The 24,045-nt window shown below is 44.1% G+C and overlaps 2 protein-coding genes across 2 annotated transcripts in view; one reads left to right on the forward strand and one right to left on the reverse strand.

Moving 5' to 3' along the window:
* The window catches only part of TESC (tescalcin), a 468,355-nt gene that overhangs the window by 416,176 nt on the left and 28,134 nt on the right, over positions 1 to 24,045 (forward strand). The window lies entirely within an intron of this gene.
* Positions 11,579 to 24,045, reverse strand: part of FBXW8 (F-box and WD repeat domain containing 8) — a 529,940-nt gene continuing 517,473 nt past the window's right edge. The window contains exon 11 of the mRNA XM_078667126.1: positions 11,579 to 13,082. Within this exon, the coding sequence (XP_078523252.1) occupies positions 12,938 to 13,082 (145 nt within the window). The 3' untranslated portion in view covers positions 11,579 to 12,937. The remainder of the gene's footprint in view (positions 13,083 to 24,045) is intronic.

A 24,045-nucleotide genomic window follows, 5' to 3' on the forward strand; every position in this document is an offset into this window, starting at 1 on the left:
CCAACATTCTTCTTTAGACAAGCCGGACAAACCCATAATAAAAAGGACCACAACCCATATCGTAAATAGACCATAAAAGAAGAAACAGAAACAGATAGAAGTAGGATAAGGCATGTTTGTGTGCAGTAAAACTTTATGATGTCCTGTGCTCTGATCCTTAATCTTGATCAGCTAAAGGGCAGGAACTGGTTTAACAAGGTCAGCTTCAGGCAACAGGGTCAGTTCACTCAGGTCAAACAGGAGTCAGCACGAACTCGAGCTAAGGTGTACATGTCCTTAAACGACTGGTTCAGCCACAGTCGTCCGCCTATGTGAGGGCAACCACAAAATGGCTGCCATACACAAAATGGAACCCACGGGTTCAGAATTCACAAAACCTCACAAGCATTGCCAGTGAAAATACATTATGACTAAATTATATGATTCAGTGTAAGTTAACATATGTTCATGCAAAATAGATTTTGGTAACACATCTGTAAAGGTTTAATTGTAAAATGATCTTTAGGTTTTAATACTCTGATTTCCCACATTACTGCTGGCTTTTTCGATTTCGCCTTCCCTGCGCTTGCACTGTGCTTGCGAAATCTATTGGTTTCAATATAAATCTGATATCGGGCTTAAATCCTTGTCCCTCACTTTCCTGGCTTTTCATAGGTTCCTGTGCTTGACACTTACTTTTCCTTCATTTCTATTAGCTGTAGAATATTTTCCTGCATTTACCAATGCTTGTTTCTCATCTGCTTCTCTTATCAGTTTCCCGAAGCCGAACTTCTGTTAACATCGTTTTGGTGGAAATATTTTTTCATAAAGTTTTGCCTCTTTCTGCTTTTTCGTCTTGCAGCAGATTTATATAGCCAATTTATAACCGGGAGAGATTAAGTGATTTGCCCAGAATCACTGGATATTGGGCCGCCGGGACTCGAACCGGGATCCCCAGCTCTCGAGTTGGTAGCACTGGCCCCTGTGCCACATCCACTCCACTCCACTCCACTCCCATGATTCTTGTCAGGGAGTTCTTCCCTTCCTAGGGTGATTGTGAAAAACAGCTTATTTATTCTTTATCACATAGGCGAAACCGATGCCAATGCTTCTGTAATGTAATTGCTGCTTATGTAAAGCGCTCCAATCAATACTTTCGGGTCGAGTTTGCGCTATATAAAACAAACAAAAACACGAATTGATGACTGTTCACTTAAGGTAGAGCGGCTCAGGGCTAGTAGAGGTGAGCGCTTTTGTGTTGCATCCTTTATGGCTGAACACTTTATCCTGCCAATAGTTTCACAAAAATTATTTTTGAAGACTGATACACAAAGCTTACTAGGATGTGTAGTTTAACTTATCCATTTTAGTAAACCACGTAAGAACCCTAGTATACAAAACGATGGTCACTACAAAAAACAGCCCTGTATTATTGGCACTCTCATGACCTGGAACAGTAGACATACTTAGTGTAGCTCCCCCCCCTCTTAAGCACTACTTAAATAATTGAAGAGGAGCAGGTTTTTAACCCCTCCCAATCTTATGACAGAACCGCTCCGTCATGGCCCTCGGGTGGGCTGTGCTGGTGACAGAGCGGTTCCGTCATGGCCCGCTCGCGCCGCTGATTTCGTGCCTGCGCTGACGTTCTAAAAAAAGGGCGGGGCCAATGACGGAACCGCTCCGTCACAAGCACAGCCCACCCGAGGGCCATGACAGAGCGGTTCCGTCATAAGCGTCGGAGCCCCACGCAGCCGCCCCACCCCTTTTGCGCTGCGGCGGAATTTCCGCCGCAGCGAAAGGGTTAATTTAGCATCCAGTCGCCGGTGCCTTCAAATACCAAGGCTCTGTGTACGTGAATCCAGCCAATAATTCTTTCTTACAGTCCTACTTTTGAAAGTCTTTAAACGTGCAGGTACATAGTATCATTACTTTAATTTGAAAGGGAGACTCCTCCCACTTTCTACGTCAGTCCTGATCTCATCCCCAAATCTGCAGAGAGCAGTGCGTGAGAAAGGTGTACACTAAGACAGGAGCAGTCCAACGTAGAGCACATGCTATATTCTTGCAATTAGTTTTAAGACCTACACTGGCGCCTTTGCCCCTAGCCAATCCAAACCTGTGACGACTGAAATAAGATCAATTAGCAGTGAGTCTACACAAAGATAAAACCAATACATTCATGTACCCAAATACACAACAAAACAAAGGGAAAAGTTTAAATGAAACGAGTTCCCATCAGTCCACCATCGAGACCGCCCTTCATCATCTGGGATCTCTTGTACATATCACATTCAGGGCAACACACCTGACCAGGCAGATAATTTACCATGCCCAGGAGTGTCCCAAAACAGTTATACAGATGTGAAAAAAATGGCGTGCCTAGTGGGGAACCGAATAGCAGTGCTTAGAAAAGTGTGTGTGGTGAAAAAAAGGAGAAAGAGAAAAAGCTCTAAAATTAGGTCGTGTTCGGGAAAAAAAGTTATTGATTTTACCTATTTTCGTGTACCCTTATATATTATTTTCTTCTACTGTCTAGGATGGGAAGAGGATTACACATACACTATTCAGGTGATATGGTTTTATTTTTAATTTAGCAGTAGCACTAATGGTCCTGAGGAAGCAGCAGGGGACCTTGAGGCTCCACTCGACTGCAGAAACATGTCGACCTTACATCTCCTTTTAGTGGTCATTTGTTATACTACTAATTTGCACTGTTTTTATTGATTTAGGAGTGTGAGGGTGTATATCAAAAAAAAAAATTCCCCGAACACGACCTAATTTTAGAGCTTTTTCTCTTTCTCCTTTTTTTCACCACACACACTTTTCTAAACACTGCTATTCGGTTCCCCACTAGGCACGCCATTTTTTTCACATCTGTATAACTGTTTTGGGACACTCCTGGGCATGGTAAATTATCTGCCTGGTCAGGTGTGTTCCCCTGAATGTGATATGTACAAGAGATCCCAGATGATGAAGGGCGGTCTCGATGGTGGACTGATGAGAACTCGTTTCATTTAAACTTTTCCCTTTGTTTTGTTGTGTATTTGGGTACATGAATGTATTGGTTTTATCTTTGTGTAGACTCACTGCTAATTGAGGTTGGTGTCAATTCAAATTAGGGGGTTTAGCAGTTAGGGTCTCAAAACATCCCCTTGGATCTTTTCTGTGTTTAGTTGTTCTTGTGCAGCTCTGGCTGCAGATCCTGATCATTAGTTGCACCGCAACATTGAATATAGCACATTTCAATTCATACTGGTTGGGTCATATGCTAGTTTCTGGTGTTGTAATACCCCTGTTGTAACTATGGCCACTAATCCTGGTTTGGCATTCGATGATGCTGAAATTGACTCGATTCTGGCGGATAATCCGAGTATATTAGACACTATACCATCTATTCAATTAACCAGTGATGATGGGTGGGCCAAAATCCTTGTACTCAAAAAGAATCAGGCAAGGGTTTGTGTCCATGGCATCATCATGGCGGAATATCTTAGGGGCAATTGTGCTCCCAGTGGGCTAATTGTTAACAATGCCCCGCGCCTCTTCCTTGACAACAAGGATTTTTGTAGGGACTGGTATCTCATCGCGTGGAAGTGCACGCGGGATTGGCTAGTGCTGATCATTAAAACGGCCAAAAAAAGAGCTGATGAAATATTGGTTGAAATCCAAACTCTTGAGGGCCAGATCAGGACAACTCTGTCTGGTAAGATGTTCAGCAAAGGACAGGAAGAAGGAAATAAAACTAGTAAAGAACTCAGGAACTCTATCCTGTCCAATAAACTTGATAAATTCAAGAAAGACTTGGCCAAGTTTTCTGCTGAGACCATATATCCATATACGGGTGACAACTATGTACCGACGCCTTTCAACAATAATGGCCGGACTGGGGGATCGGCATATGGTACGTCGAATTCCGATGAGACATCCACTGACTCCGACTCTTCGAATCAAGGTAGCAACAAGGGTGGCGCGAGAGGGCGAGGAAACAGGAGAAATAGGAGGGGTTATAATCCCTACTATAGCCAAACTCCGATTCCACCAAGGTGGCAACCGTCACCTTGGGGCCCACCGACTTTTCCACCGTCAGGTCCTTTTGGACCACAACAACCATACCCTGACTTTAACCAGCAGCCTTTTTTAGGACAGGGTTTTGGACGCCCGAGAGGCCAACACAAGGCCAGGTCCGTTGGAATCTCGCTCCAGCAACAATGGACTTGAGAAACGGCAAGAAGATCCCTCAGGAACAGGCAGGAACGTCAGCCTCGTGATTAATCTGAGTAAACACGTTCTAACGCATACTGAAGAACTGGTCCTCAACAAAGGACTTGGCTTTGTGAAAACCAATAAGGGTGACCCGTTTCTTATACAAACAGAAATGGGAAAATTCTTTCGCAAAATCAGGCTCCACTATCTGTTTGCTAACAAAACGATTGCAACACAGAGGGAAGATATAGAGAACACTGGTCTTAAGAGACCCTCTACCTTTAATCCCAGTACCATGGGTTTACCAGTCAAAGTGCAGACCTTTGAAGAGGCAGTGGATTATGATTTGAGACAGTTGTACCGTCAACCAAAAAATGATTTTGTTAACCTGTCCAAAGCTGAACAGGGGGCTGTGACGACTCTGGCAAACTTGGAGTCGGTAATAATCAAACCAGCCGACAAAGGCGGGGCAACTGTACTAATGGATGTTGAAACATACCGTGAGGAATGTATGCGCCAACTGAATGACACAAGGGCCTACCGCAAATTAGATAGTGACCCTACTGATAGGCTGGTTACGGTTATTGGCCATATTGTTGAGGAAGGCTTAGCAGAAGGATGGATCACCCAAAAGGAATCCCAATATCTATGTACTGCCAATCCCAAAATGCCGTACTTTTACACGCTACCAAAAGTACACAAGATACAACGCCCCCACCTGGTAGACCGATCATATCGGGTATTGGTTCATTGCTGGAACCTTTATCTACATTCGTAGATTTTTTCTTGCAACCAATAGTGCGGGAGATGCCGACTTTTCTTAAAGACACCAAAGATGTCCTAAGGATCCTGCCTGATATTGAATTCAATGAAGACCTTGACCTCTTGGTGTCATTTGATGTGGAAAGTTTATATACATCAATTCCCCAAACCGAGACTCTAGAGGCTATTGAAGCACTGTTGACCAATAGAGATCTTAATTCCATCACTCCGGTCAGATTCATCATGACCTTGGCAACGGTTGCCATGACTGAGAACTTCTTCCAATATGAGGAATTGATCTATTTGCAGGTTAGCGGGACCAGTATGGGAAGTGTTTTTGCTCCCAGTCTCGCTAACCTGTATGTTCATACATTCGAACAAACACACGTACTCGCAGACACTAATCCCCATCTTCAGTGTCTGCGAGTATGGAAAAGATATATAGACGACATTTTGGTCGTCTGGCGTGGAACGGAGGATGAACTTCGTCAATTTCACGCATGGTTGAACGAAAGGAATCAATTTCTTAAGTTTACCATTGACTTTGACAAACATCAATTATCATTTTTGGATCTGTTGATCTCTGCTTCAGGAGGGGGCCTACACTCTGAGTTATACCGGAAACCGATGGCAAGGAATTCCTTGTTAAATTATGATAGTTTCCATCCCAAAGCATTAAGGGATAATTTGCCCTTTGGGCAATTCCTCCGGATTCAGAGGAATTGTTCCACCAAAACTGCTTTTCTAGAACATTCCAAAGCCCTTGAAAGGAATTTACAAGACAAGAAATATCCTAAACGCCTAATAAAACATGCAAAGAAAAGGGCTGCTAACAACAATAGGGAATGTTTGTTAGAATGGGCACCCCCAAAAATCCAACAAGACAGAATCACCTGTGTCAATACATACAGCACATTTTCTAATAAGATTCAAAAAATTGTCAAAAAACATTGGAGGATTCTCAATACAGGTACAGACTCTATACCTCCTCCTCTGTTTGCCTTCAGGAGAGGCCAAAACTTGAGGGATCAGCTGGTCCACACCAGACCGAAAACGGCGATCCCTCGGGCGGTGGGTACTCTATGGGACTTGCCCGCAGTTACTGGACACCATCCTTGTGGCAACTGCGCGGCTTGCCCCCAAACCACCAAAACACTGACCATAGATATAGGCACTGACAGACCTTGGCAACTCAGACGGTTTACAAACTGTAACAGTTCAAACTTGATTTATTTGATAACTTGCCCCTGCAAACTGAACTATGTGGGGATGACCACCAGAAAAATTAAATTAAGAATTTCTGAGCATAAGAGTTCGATTCGTTGCTGTAAACAAGCAACAAAATTGACGAATCACTTCTTGCAAGTTGGTCACCAACCCTCTGATATATGTTGGACGGTATTGGACCAACCATGGATCCTTCCTTCTGTAACTGATACTGCTAAATTTTTGTTCAAATGTGAACAAAAATGGGTTTACAGACTTCGGAGCGATAAATGTGGGTTGAATGAAGACATCCCATGGATGTCGCTTTAAGTGCCTGGCATGACTATGAATAGGGTATTCAAAACCTTCTGTATCATTCGAGTATACATAGCATGTCTTAATGAGTGGCACTGTACACACATACAGGGTGTCTGTAAAAAGTGGCACTGTGCACATATATATAGCGCGTCCGTACCAAGTGGCACTGTGCATATATATAGCGTGTCTATAACAAGTGGCTCAGTGGTCACTACAGTGATTGTCAACACTATTAATATGAGAGCATTGGGTGTACCCATTTTTTTGATTACATCTTTTACATAAATATGTGTGCCTTTCACAATATGAATTATAGATGTTGTGGCTCTGGATAAATTGACTGAGCAGTAAGAATATGAGCGAATTTATGCCTATCCTGCTGCATGTCATGTATCAGATTTGGAACGGTCATTATCAAGGTATCAATTGATAACATTGTTGAATGTATTTTTGATGTTTACACATAACCACAAGAAAGATAAAATGATTTATAATTTGGATTATCGACAGCATGGTTCATTGACAATAAATTCGAACAGTAATATATTCTATATCTCTGCATGTTCTGACATCCGAGTAGGGATTCGAACCGCTGTTGTATAAGCGCTGCCCGCGAGAACTACATTTCCCGGCAGCCTCAATGCGTAGTCACGTAATCACGCGTTGGGCACGCCCAACGCCTAACGCGGATGTGGAAAATGCATTTATCCCCCTCCGGTACACCGAGTCGGTTCCTCCCCACGATAGAGCTCTGAGGGACGACCGGTGTACCGACGGAGAGGTAAGCTTGCTTTACAAGTATTAAGAAGCACAGTCCGAGTGCGTGGGACCATTCAGGGCCTCGGCTATTACGTTTGGGTGTCTCGGTTCTGGTTGTTGAGTCACAGGACCAATCGTAAGTTTAAAACAATGCATTCCCATAAGCGGCGAATGTAATCAGGGAGTGCTATTGACATCAGCGGGAATATGCGGCGCCGCTATGGGCATATACTAGACTAGTTAGATGAGGAATGCAGGTGTACATATACACTATTTTTTGTCGTTTTCTTTGTAGTGCGGTGCATCCCCTACCTGAGCTCGTGCCAGGTGAGGTGGGGTTTTTCCTTCCCAGCAAGTTGGTGAGTGAATTTAAAACTTGCAATTCACGTATTAATGATTTGCGATTGTCTATGATGGTCAATATTTGTATATGATCCATATAAATGACATACATTATAACAAAGGCACAATGTGCATGTTATTGATTTTACCTATTTTCGTGTACCCTTATATATTATTTTCTTCTACTGTCTAGGATGGGAAGAGGATTACACATACACTATTCAGGTGATATGGTTTTATTTTTAATTTAGCAGTAGCACTAATGGTCCTGAGGAAGCAGCAGGGGACCTTGAGGCTCCACTCGACTGCAGAAACATGTCGACCTTACATCTCCTTTTAGTGGTCATTTGTTATACTACTAATTTGCACTGTTTTCATTGATTTAGGAGTGTGAGGGTGTATATTAAAAAATTTTTTTCCCGAACACGACCTAATTTTAGAGCTTTTTCTCTTTCTCCTTTTTTTCACCACACACACTTTTCTAAGCACTGCTATTCGATTCCCCACTAGGCACGCCATTTTTTTCACATCTGTATAACTGTTTTGGGACACTCCTGGGCATGGTAAATTATCTGCCTGGTCAGGTGTGTTCCCCTGAATGTGATATGTACAAGAGATCCCAGATGATGAAGGGCGGTCTCGATGGTGGACTGATGGGAACTCGTTTCATTTAAACTTTTCCCTTTGTTTTGTTGTGTATTTGGGTACATGAATGTATTGGTTTTATCTTTGTGTAGACTCACTGCTAATTGAGGTTGGTGTCAATTCAAATTAGGGGGTTTAGCAGTTAGGGTCTAAAAACATCCCCTTGGATCTTTTCTGTGTTTAGTTGACTGAAATAAGATAACATGTAGGGACAGTTCAAAGGTTTAAGGGAGAGTAAATTGATATACAGATTTACAGCAACTATGTGCCCTGGTTGGAGAGTAAAATTGCATTTGGAATAACAGAGCTTTATTTACCGTAAGTGGGTACCCAACCCCAGCAGCCCTTCCCTTGAAGTCCCTCTTATGTCTTTTGTCCTCTGAAGTTAAGTTGTTCCACTAGACTGTACCGATTGTACTTGGAACCCTGGTTGTTTACTTGCTTCCCCCATCCCATGTGCACATTACCTACGTAATCATATCCTGCTTTGGTCGTGTTTCGTTTGTGGTGAAGGCTGGAAAGATACATTTACTCTTCATTTCTTCTGCACTACTCTCTGTTCCTACAGTAATGAATAAAAAGCTTTGTCTCATTGTGAATGATACTGCACAAGCTCTCTATTCTGTTTTCTCTCTCTGCAGCTTAAGGCTTCACAGATAATTGTATTGCTTACTGGGACGCAGCATGAAGAACTGACTGTGTTTACAGGTACATGTGTTGATGAAAGGGAGCAGGAATGTATGACTGCCCCTTCTGATAGCCTGTGCAGAATTCTGCAACACTATAGCAAACTGTTCCCTGGCCAAAGACGAAGGCAACAGGCCAAATGCGCACTTTCAATCGGCAGAGAATCCATGCCATGTTGGGACTTATTTGCACATCACACAAAGTTAGACAAGAGCTACTTTACTTGTCACAAACAGTTTAGCCATTCTCATATGTTACAGATAGCACATCTATGCCTTGGACACTCATTGCTTGATGGCAGTCCTTGTCAACAGGCTGGTCCCCGTACACTGGTGGCAAGCCCTGAGAAGATGCTGACCCTAGTACAAAGGTGCCAATCCCTGGCAGTTGATGCCATAGTATAGTGATACCATTGGCAAATGTAAATCCTTGTAAATACATTAAAATTAAGGCAGGTTAAAAGAAGAACAGGTGCAAGTGTACACATGTAACTGGTATGTTAGTGTACATGCTTAGCTAGTCCTGCAAAAAAAAAAAAAAACACAAATTCAAGGAAAATATCTTTACCGTTGCCTGGGTCAAGGCCAGGTGATTGCACAAAAGAAACCAATTTCATTTGTAAATGCTTGTTTCTGTTGCTTTGTCTCTCTCTTTCTCTTCTTTCTTTCTTTAAAATCGCAGGACAGGGTCCAACATTTGGGAGTGATGGCCCTCAACGATAGCATCGTTTTTCAATTCCTGTTGTTGTAGTGTGGTCTCTTCGCAAATCCACCACCAACATGTTTACTGTAGTACTTATTCATGTACGTTTGTTTCTCTCTTTCTGACCTGCCCCAATCAGCAGATTTGGCCTACATGCAAGGGTAACAATTTTTGGGGATTATCACTAGTTCCTGTTGCAGTTACTTCTGGTAGGAGTACTATTCAGAGCAGATAACAACTTGGTGCAGGAGTGTGGCATGAGTCCATTAGTTGTGTGCAGCAGATGTTGAACAGATGGATGAGTAGCGGCACCACCCTAAACGTCCGGTCCAGGAAACAAGCGCTATCCTCAACCCCCACTCAAGGTCGTGCACATCTGTCGTGAGGAGTCGGTGGCGGGCTGCAGATACTGGTCACCTCCATGGTTATTCTTGTACGGCACCAGCTTCCTCACCACCAGAAGCAGCCTAATGGTGTAGTACAAGCATTTCTGATCACTTTAACACTTTCTATTCTTTTCTTTCTTGCTATTTAGAGGATATGTTCTTGTAATTTGAGGAACAATAAAAATTATATTAATCATTTAAGCGAAACATAATGCATTTACCAATGTATCTTTGTTCTGTTGGTCATCTGTGGAAAAAGAGCTTACTAGCAGCAAAGGACACAATTTGAAGGAAGAACAAAGATTTCTTCTTCATTCTTTCAGGGTATTTAGGCTGTGGGTCCGACACCTTACGGAATATTCTGTCTTAAGTCGTTTCTGCTGGGCTTACTCAGTAGAAATTGTCAATTCATCCTAAAAGTTTCAGGAGCACTAAGTCTGCAGATCATAATCTCTCCATCCAATTTCAGGGAAAGTTATGAGTAAAGAAATGTATGAAACACTGACAGGAGAAAATGGTATCACCAACTTCTGAAAGGGCTTAGCTTTCCAACAGACTATGGGTTCTGGTAGAAGGTTATGGGATATGATGTCCATGAAGTCCAGGACCGGACTCTGTTTACCCCACTGATTATTACTGAGGATGCCCTACCTAGACCCAAAAAGAAGCCAAACGGTCTGGCATTAATATTTTTTAATCTTATATACACAGATGCTATTGGCATGCGTTAGCTCATTAAATCTAGAAATATTGGCTTTTTTCAATGCTTTTTTGAGAAAGGAAATGGTGTAGATGAAAACGCATGCACAAGATTGGGAATGCAAAACTCACTGAATATCTGTGGAAGCAGTTTATGACCCAATATGAATGAACAAGGAAGAACTTCTATGGACAAGGAGCAATAGAGTCAGCAAGAAGCAAATGTTTTCTCAATTTCTCCCATTCTAGAATATTGCAATGTGAGCTTGGCTCACAGTACCGACCAGAAAACGTACTTGTTGTAACTTTAAAAGTTAATTGCAACCAACCCACAGCTGTAGTTAGGCCTAGGCAGCTACAATTGGCGTGATAGTTTGTTAAAGCACACAAAAGGAAGGTTCCCTTCTCTTCCCAGCCAGTGCTTAACAAACATCAACTCTATTTTCATGTATTTTAGCCAGTGAAACTGTTCTTAATTGAGAACACAGTTTGAAAGTCAGCCCCAGCAAACTCTCAATGTCCTCCTCTTTAATTATATCACTGGAGAAGGACCACTGCTCCAGTCGCTACAATGTATATAAAAAGAACGGGGAGCATCCAAGTCAAAGGCTCCTTGGGTAATTTAAAAACATATGATTCTTTAATCACAGCTTTGCGTCAATAAGATTCCTCACAACAGTCCTGCTTTTTACTGCAGGTTATAAATTTGTGTTTAAAGCATTACATTGTTCCAAATTTAAGCAGACGTTATTGTGATGCCATGATCAAATTTATACAGGATTGCTATTATTGTAATGTATACCACGAGAGAATTTTAGATAGGACATGTAGGAGTGGAGTAAAAAAGAGAAATTCATGTGCCCAAACATACACATTTCTCTGTACCAAAATTTCGTTTACAGGTAGATTTATTTACCACACTTTCATTTTGGATGAATCTCAGTACAAACATGCTCATTATCTCTACACATTCGACCATTTTGATCTTAACAGTTTGTATCCAATAAATATTTTACCAGGCAAATCTCTGTGCTAGCTGTCAAAGTCTGGTAGCCATTTTGAAATTTGCAGACTTATGATCATTTACACAGTGGCCACTACAAATATGTCTCTGAGTGCGTTGACACTACACTGAATGTCTCATGGTGTCGTCTGAATAAAACAAAAAAAACTTTGGATAAAAATAATTTAAAAAACTAGACATGATTTTTTTTTTTACATTTTAACAGCCTTTCTAAAATATAATATCCATCTTTACTGCTCTGAAGGAGTATTCTTAAAAACATACAAGCCTTGCTGCAATAAGGTTAGCTGACGTTTTATGCACAGGTGCTTTTCAAAATAGAATGCAAGCATTTACCACTTCCATGTCCCATGTTTTTTTTACACTTGTGGAATAGGTAATACCACACGGCCCAATAAACTCAGGGGTTTGCTGCAAGTTGGTTAGTACATCCAGATTGCAAATTAGATCAGGTAAGATTGGTTTTCCCACGGAAACATGTCGTTGTGAACAAAGACATGCCAACATACAATGTGGGTCACTGAAGATGGCTGTATATTCAATGGTTTATATAGTTGTGTGTACACAACATGAACTGTGCATCATAAGGTTCATAAACCTGCCTGTTATAAACACAGACAGTTTGACACCCAGTCAAAATCAATTAACGTGCCAGTTTGTCATACAGACCACTTGACACCCTAGAAAGTGGATCAATTTGCATTTCTCATGGGCTCTGCCAAGACCATCAGCAAAGAGAGCACCTCTTCTTCGTCCTTCAAGAACTGACTTATGGATTTTTACAAAGGGAGTTGCAGTGTAGGTTTTCAAATCCACCTGGATTGTAAATCAGTCCCTCTAATGGTCCAAATCAAAAGAAGTTGTTTTATACAATTGTTTCCTTAGAGAGCACAAAATACTCAGTTCATACAAAAGTAGCGGAACGAAAGGTGAGCAGGTGTAGTGTAGGCCATGTGAAGAAAGCGCACAGCTCTGGAAGTCATTGTGCACTACATGACATGGGCTTCCTGAGCCCATTATCGCATCAAAAACTTGATGCTCTGAGGCCAAGATCCAATCAAGGCACAATCAGCAGCATGAGACACGAAGGACATTCTCCAACAATGGTATTTATTGTGCTTTGAAGTAGAAAGTTGGTCCCCGCTCTCCACATTTTTTGCCTGCTCATCTTGGCATTCTTTCAGGAAACAGAATCTGTCTATAAACCACCAATTTGCTTGGGTTCCTACACGTTGTCATAGGGGACTGCCAAGCCAATGTTATAGCTGTAGCCAATCGCTTCATCATACGATGATCGGCAGATGGGAAGAATGCTCTCCCGAGCGAGATGATCCACAGAAAACTGATATGAATAGATTATTCCTCGATGCCTGTGTAGGAGACAAACACATGAAGAAGGTCAAAGGAGTTGATTTCAGAATAATAAAGAACTGCTTACTTACCCAGTATTAGTTATTTCCCATGAGAAATTATCATCATGAATCCAAACTATTGCATCCTTGAGCACAATGACTTCCGAGTTTTCCAAAACATCTCAACATTAAAAAACAGTAGTGCGTATTCTCATGTCATTTGTAATATGATCACCAACATCATGTCTCTATAAAGTTCCACACCTAATTTTTCTTTTCTGCCTAGAAGCCACTAAAAATCAGTGCAGCAAGATGGTGATCAATGGAATTAACCCAACCAAGTGCAAGTGACTGGGAGAATAAATGTCACAGTCAAATAATCTGTTACTTTCTAGAACAGGGTTCTCTCTTGGATCCACACAATGTAAAAAGAATGACAAGCAGTATCCTTCCAGAGAGAAGGCAGTGCAATGAACATCAGGAGCACAAGTGGTTGAGCAGCGCTGCCATACCAGACAATTGTTAACCCTAAGAAATAGTGTTAAGATGAACAAGCTACTTACCTTTGGTAATGCTCTTTCTAGCACATACTCTACCTAACCAAATATTCCTCACCTTCAGACCATCCACGGGTGCTTGACTGGATTCAATAGATTTTTCAGCATGTGTGCTGGAAGGTGGTATTGTTTTGCTCTGTGTTGATCTACCCTGAAGTGACAGTCGGAGAAGCATACAAGCGCCACCCAAGTGCGCTGAGGCCAGTTTCTTCTCGACATTATCTGTGTCCTTGGACGTGGAGTAAAACAAATGTAATCTGAGCCAGTGTGCAGATCTCTAACTTGCGTCCTTTTTTAGATGGAAATTCCAAAGAATGGAGAGGTGGTATGGCGATGAGAGACATGTAGTTAGATAGAGTATCCACCAGAAAGAGCACTACTGATGCTAAGTAACTTGTTCTGATGGATACTACTAGCCACAGATTCATCACTTTTAGAATAGAAAGCAAAGCAGTACCTTCTGAGTTGGAGGATCTGTAGTATGGCTCCTCAAAAAGTCTTGTAGGACCGAGCTGGCAAAATGCCCTTCCCATCCCACCTGGGTATCAAGGCACTAGTGCGTCATGAATGTATGTACTGATGCCCACATTCAGTTTGACAAATATCCAGAACAGGCAGTCTGCGCGCCAATGCAAAGTTACCAGACTTGACCCTGGAGGAATGGGTCGTCAAACCTTCTGGACAAAAAGAGGGGTAACCTGTATGACCCTAACAGAACCTGGGCATATAATACGAATCCAAAAAGTCTGATTGATGCAAAAAAGTGGAAGTACCAAGTCTGCCTGGGACTAGGTGGACGCATGATTTCCCACAGCGGTCCAGCTGATGAGCAGTCTGTCTGTGATGAAGCCAGTGCACACCTGGGATTGGGGCCATGGCAGGCACAAGATAGTTCTTTGCGGCCCAGTTTAGGATCGACTGAAGGAATCTTTGTGATCCAGCCAATTAGAAGTTTGCTGGGCTGGAGGTTTTCACGCGAGCACAGCAGACACACAACAGCCTGGCCAGCATTGCCAGACACCATAGAATAAGGGCAACAGTTCCCCTAGTGTACATGCATGCATGTATGTATGTATGGATTGGCACTTGACCTTGCTGTACCCCTGCCTGTAATCATAGGTCGAAATGTGCCAACACCTGGCAATAGCAGCACAACAATTTATACACAGGAACACAAAGAATATACAACTGGAGGCTAAAGGACCATTGTTTAGATGTGCCCCTAACTCTATGTTTGTTTGCCGTGCAATATTCAGGTTTGACCACATAGCCAAATAGAACAAGCATTGAAAATGCAACAGGTCTCGCCTTTGATTAAGTTAAAGCCATTTGAATTGCTAATGGTATTGTATAGCAAAGCGAATGGCTTTAACTTAATGAAAGGCAAGACTAATTGCATTTATAATGCTTGTTTACGTTTGAACTTAACAGAACCCTTCGTGGAAAAAGAACATTGGTGTTTGTAAAACGAATTCTGTCATGGCGAACAGCTGCTCGAAGCTGTTGACAAGGAAGACAAAGAACGACCACTGTCTTGGATGCTAAACAAAAATCCTTCTACTCACGCTGCTTCTCGCTAAACACTGGTGAGAGAAGTCCGTAAGGAGTGAGTGCAGCACGTCAGTTTTGTTTGTAAGACACCGAATCCTTTATTTCATATACACAATCAAGACAGGGGCAAACTAACAAGAAGGTTGTGTAGCCAAGTTTGAAAACCCAGCTTTTCACCCAACAGCTGGATTTACCCTATAGCTACCAGAGCATTTCTAGCACCAGAAGGCCCGGCAGTGGATTACAGGGTGCTCTGCAAAACCCCAAAATAAATAAAATAAACAATCCTCTCTACTAGGTGGGCAATGCGGACCTTGCTGCATAGTAGCGGAGTAGTGGTGAGAGCTGCAGCCAGCCACTTAAAGTGGACTTTGTGTGCAAGAATGACACCATAAATGGCACTGGGCATGCATACAACCTGGTGTGCAAAGTAGGTGGGGCGCAGTGAAGTGCTTACAGCTACCGGAGAGAAACGTTCAGTGCGGGTCAGAGTCTTTAAGGCAATAGGCGCGCTTCTGTCACCTATATATCTGTTGAGGTGGCCAACTCACCCACTTCCATGCCCACTGTCAATTAGGGTCCCTACACAAATAGGCAGCAACTTGAGCTGGGCCGCAATCCTGACTCCAGCATATCCGCTAGGCATGGGATTGGCTGTGTGCGAAAGGTGGAAAACAAAATGCATGAGCGCACGAGGCACTCTTCCCCTGGTCCATGCAGCCCCTAGATGCTGCTGGGTGACCACTATGCCAAGCACCTGCAAAGTAAGCAATTTGCAGATTTATATGGCGCGGACTTGACCCGAAGTTCTAGGAGCGCTTTAAAATTAGCACTGGGTATTTACACGTTCAGGCATGGGAGATTAAGTGATTTTCCCAGAATCACAGGATGTGGACGCGACCCCGAGTCTCGAACTCTGGTTTCCAGCACCATAGACAGCAATCTAGCCAATGGACCACATCCTCTCCCTGAGAAGTTCTGGTTGCAACTAAGCACATATACCCAGGCACCACTCTAATACACAAGCGCCCAGAAAATAGAGTGTGTATCGGGGGAGCAGCTTCACCTCCTTGCGTGCTGAATTCTGATATTAGCACCTAGACAGCGTGTGCAGCCTAATGTGCTTACTTGTGATACTGTCGCCACCTTGTGGATAGGTACGACCCCAATAAACGGGCCACTATGTTTAAATCTCCCTAAATTGCTTATATTGAAACGCGCAGCAGCCCCCCCCCCCCCCCCCCATGCGGCTGCCTCAGAAAGATCCAGGGGAAAACGGACATCAGCAAGACCAGTGAAGTGTGTGCCCGGGCACAAATTATGTAACCATGGACCCCAGAAAGGCCTTGCTCTGCATGTAACAGGGGACAATCATCCTCATAGACGAGCATCGGGCCATCCCTATGAGGCCCTGGGCGCGTTTCTGTCATCTATATCTGTTGAGGTGGACAACCCACCCCCTTCCATGCCCACTGTCAATTAGGGTCCCTACACAAACAAGCAGCAACTTGAGCTGGGCCGCAATCCTGACTCGAGCATATGCGCTAGGTATGGGAAAGGCTGTATGCGAAAGGTAGAAAACAAAATGCATGAGTGCAAGCTTCAACATCATGGCACCGGTCCGGTCCTCGGATGCTTGATTCCGTTCTGGGAAGGACATGGCTTTTGTAGTTCGGACTGGACTGTTCCCATGGGGCAACAGGGTCAGAGCTGATTTGCATATCGCCATTGTCTAACCCAGGGTGGTGTGGAGTGCAAAAAAACGATGGAATTGGGCCCAGATCTTTTGACTGGGGGAGTGTGTGACATTGATCCACATTCAGTCCATCACTTGTTGTTTTTGCAATAGCTTCAACATCATGGCACTCTTCCCCTGGTCCATGCAGCCCCTAGATGCTGCCGAGTGAACACTATGCCAAGCTCCTGCAAAGTAAGCAATTTGCAGATTTATATAGCGTGACTTTGACCCAAAGGTCTAGGAGCGCTTTAAATGAGCACTAGTTACTTACACGTTCAGGCACAAGGAGATTAAGTGATTTGCCCAGAATCACAGGATGTGGACGCGACCCTGAGGCTCGAACTCTGGTTTCCAGCACCATAGATGGGAATCTAGCCAAAGGACCTCTTCCTCTCCCCGAGAAGTTCTGGTTGCAGCTAAGCACATATACCCGAGCACCACTTATTACAAAAGCATCCATAAAATGGAGTGTGTATCTTCACCTACTTGTGTGCTGAATTCTGATATTAGCACTTAGACAGCGTGTGCAGCCTAATGTGCTTACTTGTGATACTGTCGCCACCTTGTGGATAGGTACGACCCCAATAAACGGGCCACTATGTTTAAATCTCCCTAAATTGCCTATATTGAAACGCGCAGCAGGCCCCCCCCCCCCCCCCCCCCCACACGCGGCTGCCTCAGAAAGATCCAGGGGAAAACGGACAACAGCAAGACCAGTGAAGTGTGTGCCCGGGCACAAATTATGTAACCATGGACCCCAGAAAGGCCTTGCTCTGCGTGTAACAGGGGACAATCATCCTCATAGACGAGCATCGGGCCATCCCTATGAGGCCCTGGGCGCGTTTCTGTCATCTATATCTGTTGAGGTGGACAACTCACCCCCTTCCATGCCCACTGTCAATTAGGGTCCCTACACAAACAAGCAGCAACTTGAGCTGGGCCGCAATCCTGACTCAAGCATATGCGCTAGGTATGGGAATGGCTGTATGCGAAAGGTAGAAAACAAAATGCATGAGTGCAAGCTTCAACATCATGGCACTCTTCCCCTGGTCCATGCAGCCCCTAGATGCTGCCGAGTGACCACTATGCCAAGCTCCTGCAAAGTAAGCAATTTGCAGATTTATATAGCGTGACTTTGACCCAAAGGTCTAGGAGCGCTTTAAATGAGCACTGGTTACTTACACGTTCAGGCACAGGGAGATTAAGTGATTTGCCCAGAATCACAGGATGTGGACGCGACCCTGAGGCTCGAACTCTGGTTTCCAGCACCATAGATGGGAATCTAGCCAAAGGACCTCATCCTCTCCCCGAGAAGTTCTGGTTGCAGCTAAGCACATATACCCGGGCACCACTTATTACAAAAGCATCCAGAAAATGGAGTGTGTATCTTCACCTCCTTGTGTGCTGAATTCTGATATTAGCACTTAGACAGCGTGTGCAGCCTAATGTGCTTACTTGTGGTACTGTCACCACCTTGTGGATAGGTATGGCCCCAATAAATGGGCCACTATGTTTAAATCTCCCTAAATTGCTTATGATGAAATGCGCAGCAGACCCACCCCCCATGCGCCTGGCTCAGAAAGATCCAGGGGAAAATGGACAACAGCAAGACCAGCGAAGTGTGTGCCCGGGCACAAATTATATAACCAGAGATCCCAGAGAGGCCTAGCGCTGCGTGTAACAGGGGACGATCAACCTCATAGACGAGCATTGGGCCATTCCTATGAGGCCCTGTGCAAATTTGGAAATACCGAGGGGCGTGGGCATGGAGGTCGCGGCTCGCCTGAGCAACCAGGAGCGTGCCTGGGAGTGAATCGGTGAAAGGGAGAGAGGTGAGTCTCGGTCCACGTGCCGGCCACGGGATGCACCAGACATCAGCTCAGGCGCACCTTAACGCCAGAGGCATGAGCCCACCCGGCGCCACAAACTATGGAGGGCTCCCAAATTTCCACTTCCCTGCACAAAAAGTCACTCCAGAGGTCGGCCTGGAGCCCCACACACAGGCGGCTTCCTTCAGCCGGGGACACACGAGCGCGACCCAAACAGCGAGACGGGCAGCTACGAGAGGGAAAACAAAACAAGCCTCGATCTCTTGTCTTAATGGGGTCTTGTGTTTGAAACACATGGCCCCATAAAGATAAGAAAGCTTTTACGAAGGGAGGAAGGCAGACGAGCCCGTCCAAGAGGGCAGTCTAAAACAGAGAAAAGTCTACGTCAGGAAAAGCTCTTTCCCAATGGCTGGCCACCGTTTAGGTGACGCCAGCCAATGGGAAAGAGGGGCGGGGTTTAAAGCCCGATACTGAAAGCCCTCTAAATCATGAAATCTCGCCAGCGAGACTGCGCATGTGCGCAGCCCACCAGCTAAGACCTAAAAAACAGACAATCAAGTGGGCTCTAGACATATCCGATTGTGTTGGCATTTGAAATATAGGACCTGGACCAAATGTATTCTTGTGATGTACTGTTGATGAAGCCTGGCATTTTTTTGTACTAGCGTAGTTGCTTTTTAAAACTCCATTAATTCAAGTTTTTAATTGTATGTCTTGTATATTGTCTTTTTTTGTAAACAGCCCTGAAGAAGTCCCTTGAGGACGAAACGCGTCGGCTGTAGATCGTGTTTACACATTTTATCAACTGATTTGAATAAAGAACTTTCAAGAACAAAAAGAAAAATTTGATGTGATCATTCCTGTTTATCTGATTGGAGATAAGAGTCTACCAAAAACATTTAAGTGGTGCACCTTGACCTTTTTCTTAAAATCCATTCATAGTTCATGTTTTGAACCTACACTGTAACAGTGGGTGTTTTTTGAAGTGTGCACACAGACTGCCCCATGAACTAGAGGGTGGGCCCAGAAGAAGGATATTTCTTGGAGAATATTTGACTAGGTGCTGCCACCTTGGGAACCTTCCACTGTTGTCTTTCTCTCTAAACTAAAAAACAGACACCTTCACTTCAATAAAATTGGACAAGGATAGTGCTCTTTAGACTTTTATAAAGTGAAAGAATTTTTCAGTGGAATTAATAAAAAAAGAATTTACGGAATGTAAAAAATATGTACACTATATATATGTACACTATATACTACTGGATATAGACTGTTGGTTACTTCGTGAATCTGCCACAAAATCGCAAATCCAAATGGACACACCGCAAGCAGCACTTACCCGAGCACTGGATTCTGGGGTTAGTAGTTCCTCTGAACTACAAGCAGTGTGCTGAAACTCAACAAGGGGGTGTGGCGACCTGTAACCAATGGGACAGTGGCAGGTTGAATTAAAACGAAGCACTGAGTCGCCCAAAAACATTTGATGGCATCGGAGGAGGGCCACAACTTGGCCGAAATGCATCATGCCTGATATCAAATAAAAGTTCTTCCATCAGTGTCCCCGTTATGGCCTCTGCTTCTTCACGTGTGGGAGGAGTTGTACTGATATTTCGCGCGGTTTCCAGAAACGCGCTACAGAGGCCCCGTTCTGTAAAGTGGCCAGGGACTCATTTGATTCCTGCTCCGGCGGCTTTCTTAGAGTGCAAGGTATTGCAACAGCCCGCTGCCCGCCTCTCAACATATTGGATTTCAGGGCGCCTGCAACACAGGGCCGTGACTTCACGGAGGTTTGAAATCTGCAGTGTCGTTTCAACCCCTGCCCGTCTGACAATTGATATTGAGGGGCTGGAACATTTGGGGACAGGAGGAAGCACTCAGTGATTCTAACTACTGGATATAGACTGTTGGTTACTTCGTGAATCTGCCACAACATCGCAAATCTAAATGGACACACCGCAAGCAGCACTTACCTGAGCAGTGGATTCTGGGGTTTGTAGTTCCTCTGAACTACAAGCAGTGTGCTGAAAGTCAACAAGGGGGTGTGGCGACCTGTAACCAATGGGACAGTGGCAGGTTGAATTAAAACGAAGGACTGAGTCGCCAGAAAACATTTGATGGCATCTGAGGAAGGCCACAACTTGGCTGAAATTCATCATGCCTGATATCAAATAAAAGTGCTTAGATCAGTGTCGCCGTTGTGGCCTCTGCTTCTTCACGTGTGGGAGGAGTTTTACTGGATATTTCGCGCGGTTTTCAGAAACGCGCTACAAAGGCCCCATTCTGTAAAGTGGCCCGGGATTCATCTGGTTCCTGCTCCGGGGGCTTTCTTAGAGTGCAAGGTATTGCTACAGCCCGGTGCCCGCCTCTCAACATATTGGATTTCAGGGCGGCTGCAACAGCGGGCCGTGACTTCACGGAGGTTTGAAATCTGCATTGTCGTTTCAACCCCTGCCCTGTCTGACAATTGATATTGAGGGGCTGGAACGTTTGGGGACGGGAGGAAGCACTCAGTGATTCTAACCACTGGATATAGACTGTTGGTTACTTTGTGAATCTGCCACAACATCGCGAATCCACCGCAAGCAGCACTTACCTGAGCAGTGGATTCTGGGGTTTGTAGTTCCTCTGAACTACAAGCAGTGTGCTGAAACTCAACAAGGGGGTGTGGCGATCAGCAACCAATGGGACAGTGGCAGGTTGAATTAAAATGAAGGACTGAGTCGCCAGAAAACATTTGATGGCATCTGAGGAAGGCCACAACTTGGCCGAAATGCATCATGCCTGATATCAAATAAAAGTGCTTCCATCAGTGTCCCCGTTGTGGCCTCGGCTTCTTCACGTGTGGGAGGAGTTGTACTGGATATGAAGGATTCTGTGCACTATTTATTGAAATACCATTCTTAGTCGACTGATACAGGCTGACCAATACATAAGTAGTATTGTTGTCCAAAATATATATTTTTCAATGAATCCCAAAAGAGAACCTCCTTTTTTGCATACGTTAGACCTTCTGGAGGCTGGTTCTTGGCCAGTGCATAGCAGACCTTAAGGCAGAGGGCTATCAAGCTGGACTTTCTGCACTGCCATGCCTTTCTTTGCCTCAGAGAAACACCACAAAGAGTAGATCATTTACCACATGGACTTCGATGCGATCAATGTAAAACCCCAATGCTTTCTTGGGGTCCTTTGGAGGTGTGACGTGGAGCAAAGAATGTCAGATGTTTCATCGACTGTTCAACATGAAAGGAAGTCAAACTTTCGGCAGAAAGGTCTCTGTAGGTCTCAGCAACAGTTTGTCCTGAAAGAAGGTGGGGTAGGGTGGCTAGACTGAAAGAGCCTGAAGCTCACTCACAAGATGAGCTAAAGTTAACTCAAAAAGAAGGATCAACTTAAAAGCCATAAAATGTAGCGTGGTAGCTATGCATTGGTTCAAAAGGGCGGCACATAAGAAAAGTAAGGACCAAATTAAAATGCTACTGTGGAATCACAAGGGGTTTAGGAGGAAACGTATGAACTAAGCCTTTAAGAAATCGTAACACAACAGGTGGTTTGAACAAGAATGGCTGGTCAGGTAAACGCAAAAAGGCCAACAAATAACCTTTAACTGTGCCACTGCAAGTCCTTGCTGGGTCAAAGACAAAACAAATAACAATATATCCAATGGTGTGGTCTGCAAATGGTCTGCATCACCGGTGCCACACCAAGGTCACAAACTTGTCCCAGCCTCCAGCATGAACATTTTGTAGAAGGATACTTGGCCGCAAGGGTGACATTCACTACTCTGGGAGGGAGATTTGATGCAGTTAACTGTTCCAATCAAATTCCATGCATGGGGTTTAAATTACGTAGGACTATATTCAAGATGCTCCCCGGCTGCAGAAGACCCTCCAGAAGCAGAAATACCAAATGGCAGTATTGATGTCCATGAGGACCAAAACCAACCTCCCCTTGATGGACAGCAAGCAGGCTTTAAAAGTTAAGCTAATGGCCTGCAACTCCAACAGGATGACGTGTAGATGAGTATAGAGTCTGCCGCAGGCCAGAGAGTTCTCGGATCTCCGCCTCTCCCAGGTTACCTTCGCAATGGGATACGTTGCACCCCAGCTACAGGTTGTGCATGAGCGAGAAGTATGTGACAGTTCCAGCCTAGGAATAATTGACATGGTCCAATTGTTTAAAATCTCAGCACGCCGCCAGCCTTTATTCACCTGAAATTCAGATCAATACTGTTTTTACATTGTACTTCGAACAGATCAAGACCCTGAAGCAAATTCTCCTTAATCTAACATTCTCCACCAAAACATGGAAATCCATACTTCATCTCAGCCACCTTATATCACAGAAAATGTATCTCTCTAGGGACCAGACTAGGCTTCTGGTTGTAACACTTACAAAATGCAAACTCTAGGATGATACTGAAGCAGAGAAAATTGTACAGCATAATGCAATCTCTTAAGAATCTTCACTGACTCTCAGGTGTTGACAAGAATACAATAAAAACAGTCTGCATTACTCATCAAGCCATTAACGGCATACATCTTTCTTTCATGACGAATCCTCAAAAACAGCAAGGTTCTAACTCTGCCTTAAAATGTTAATGCTATGCTACAAATGAACTATCTAGCACAAAAATTCCTTTAGTATACAGGCTGACCTTCTATGGTATTTCTTACTTGCCAACATACTTCTACTCTGAAAAAACCCATAGGTAGTTGTAAAACGCAAATTACACCAGACTTTCGAAGCAAGTGTTGTGCATGACTGCTCTTGCCATCTGCAACACTATGACCCACTTGCTGACAAATGCATAAATGCATAAAGCAAACCAAAACAGGTGTCCAAGAATCCAAGACACAGAGCTATTTCTGTGAACTCTTCCTTTAAAGGAGTAGTTGTTGTGCCGGGGGTTAGCAGCCGTTTACATGAGAGAAAGTTTCACAGTCCAGCATGGTGAAAGGCTTAGGCAGAAGTATGCAATCAATTCTGCCCTTGCATGCTTGTAGAGACCTGTCTTCCACGTCTGCGGTCCCGGGGCAGAGAAAGATCTCCAGTTTATTGCTGTTAGGTGCTTGCCAAGGACCAGAGCAAGATATATGTATTTAACAATGGATTTGTTGGCTTTAATTCTAGTCATAAGGCCCAGAAGGCAAGGTTTCAGATAGTTGGCACGCGATCTTCTCCCAACAGCACCTTATAATTCTGCAGGACCAGACCACATGTCCAGAATCTGGCCCTTGCTGGCCACATTGTAGACATACTAGTGGCATTTGGGGGTGCACAGCTTGCAGGCACGCAGGCGTTATAAG

Source organism: Lissotriton helveticus, chromosome 11, assembly GCF_964261635.1.
Source record: "Lissotriton helveticus chromosome 11, aLisHel1.1, whole genome shotgun sequence".
NCBI classification, from domain to species: domain Eukaryota; kingdom Metazoa; phylum Chordata; class Amphibia; order Caudata; family Salamandridae; genus Lissotriton; species Lissotriton helveticus.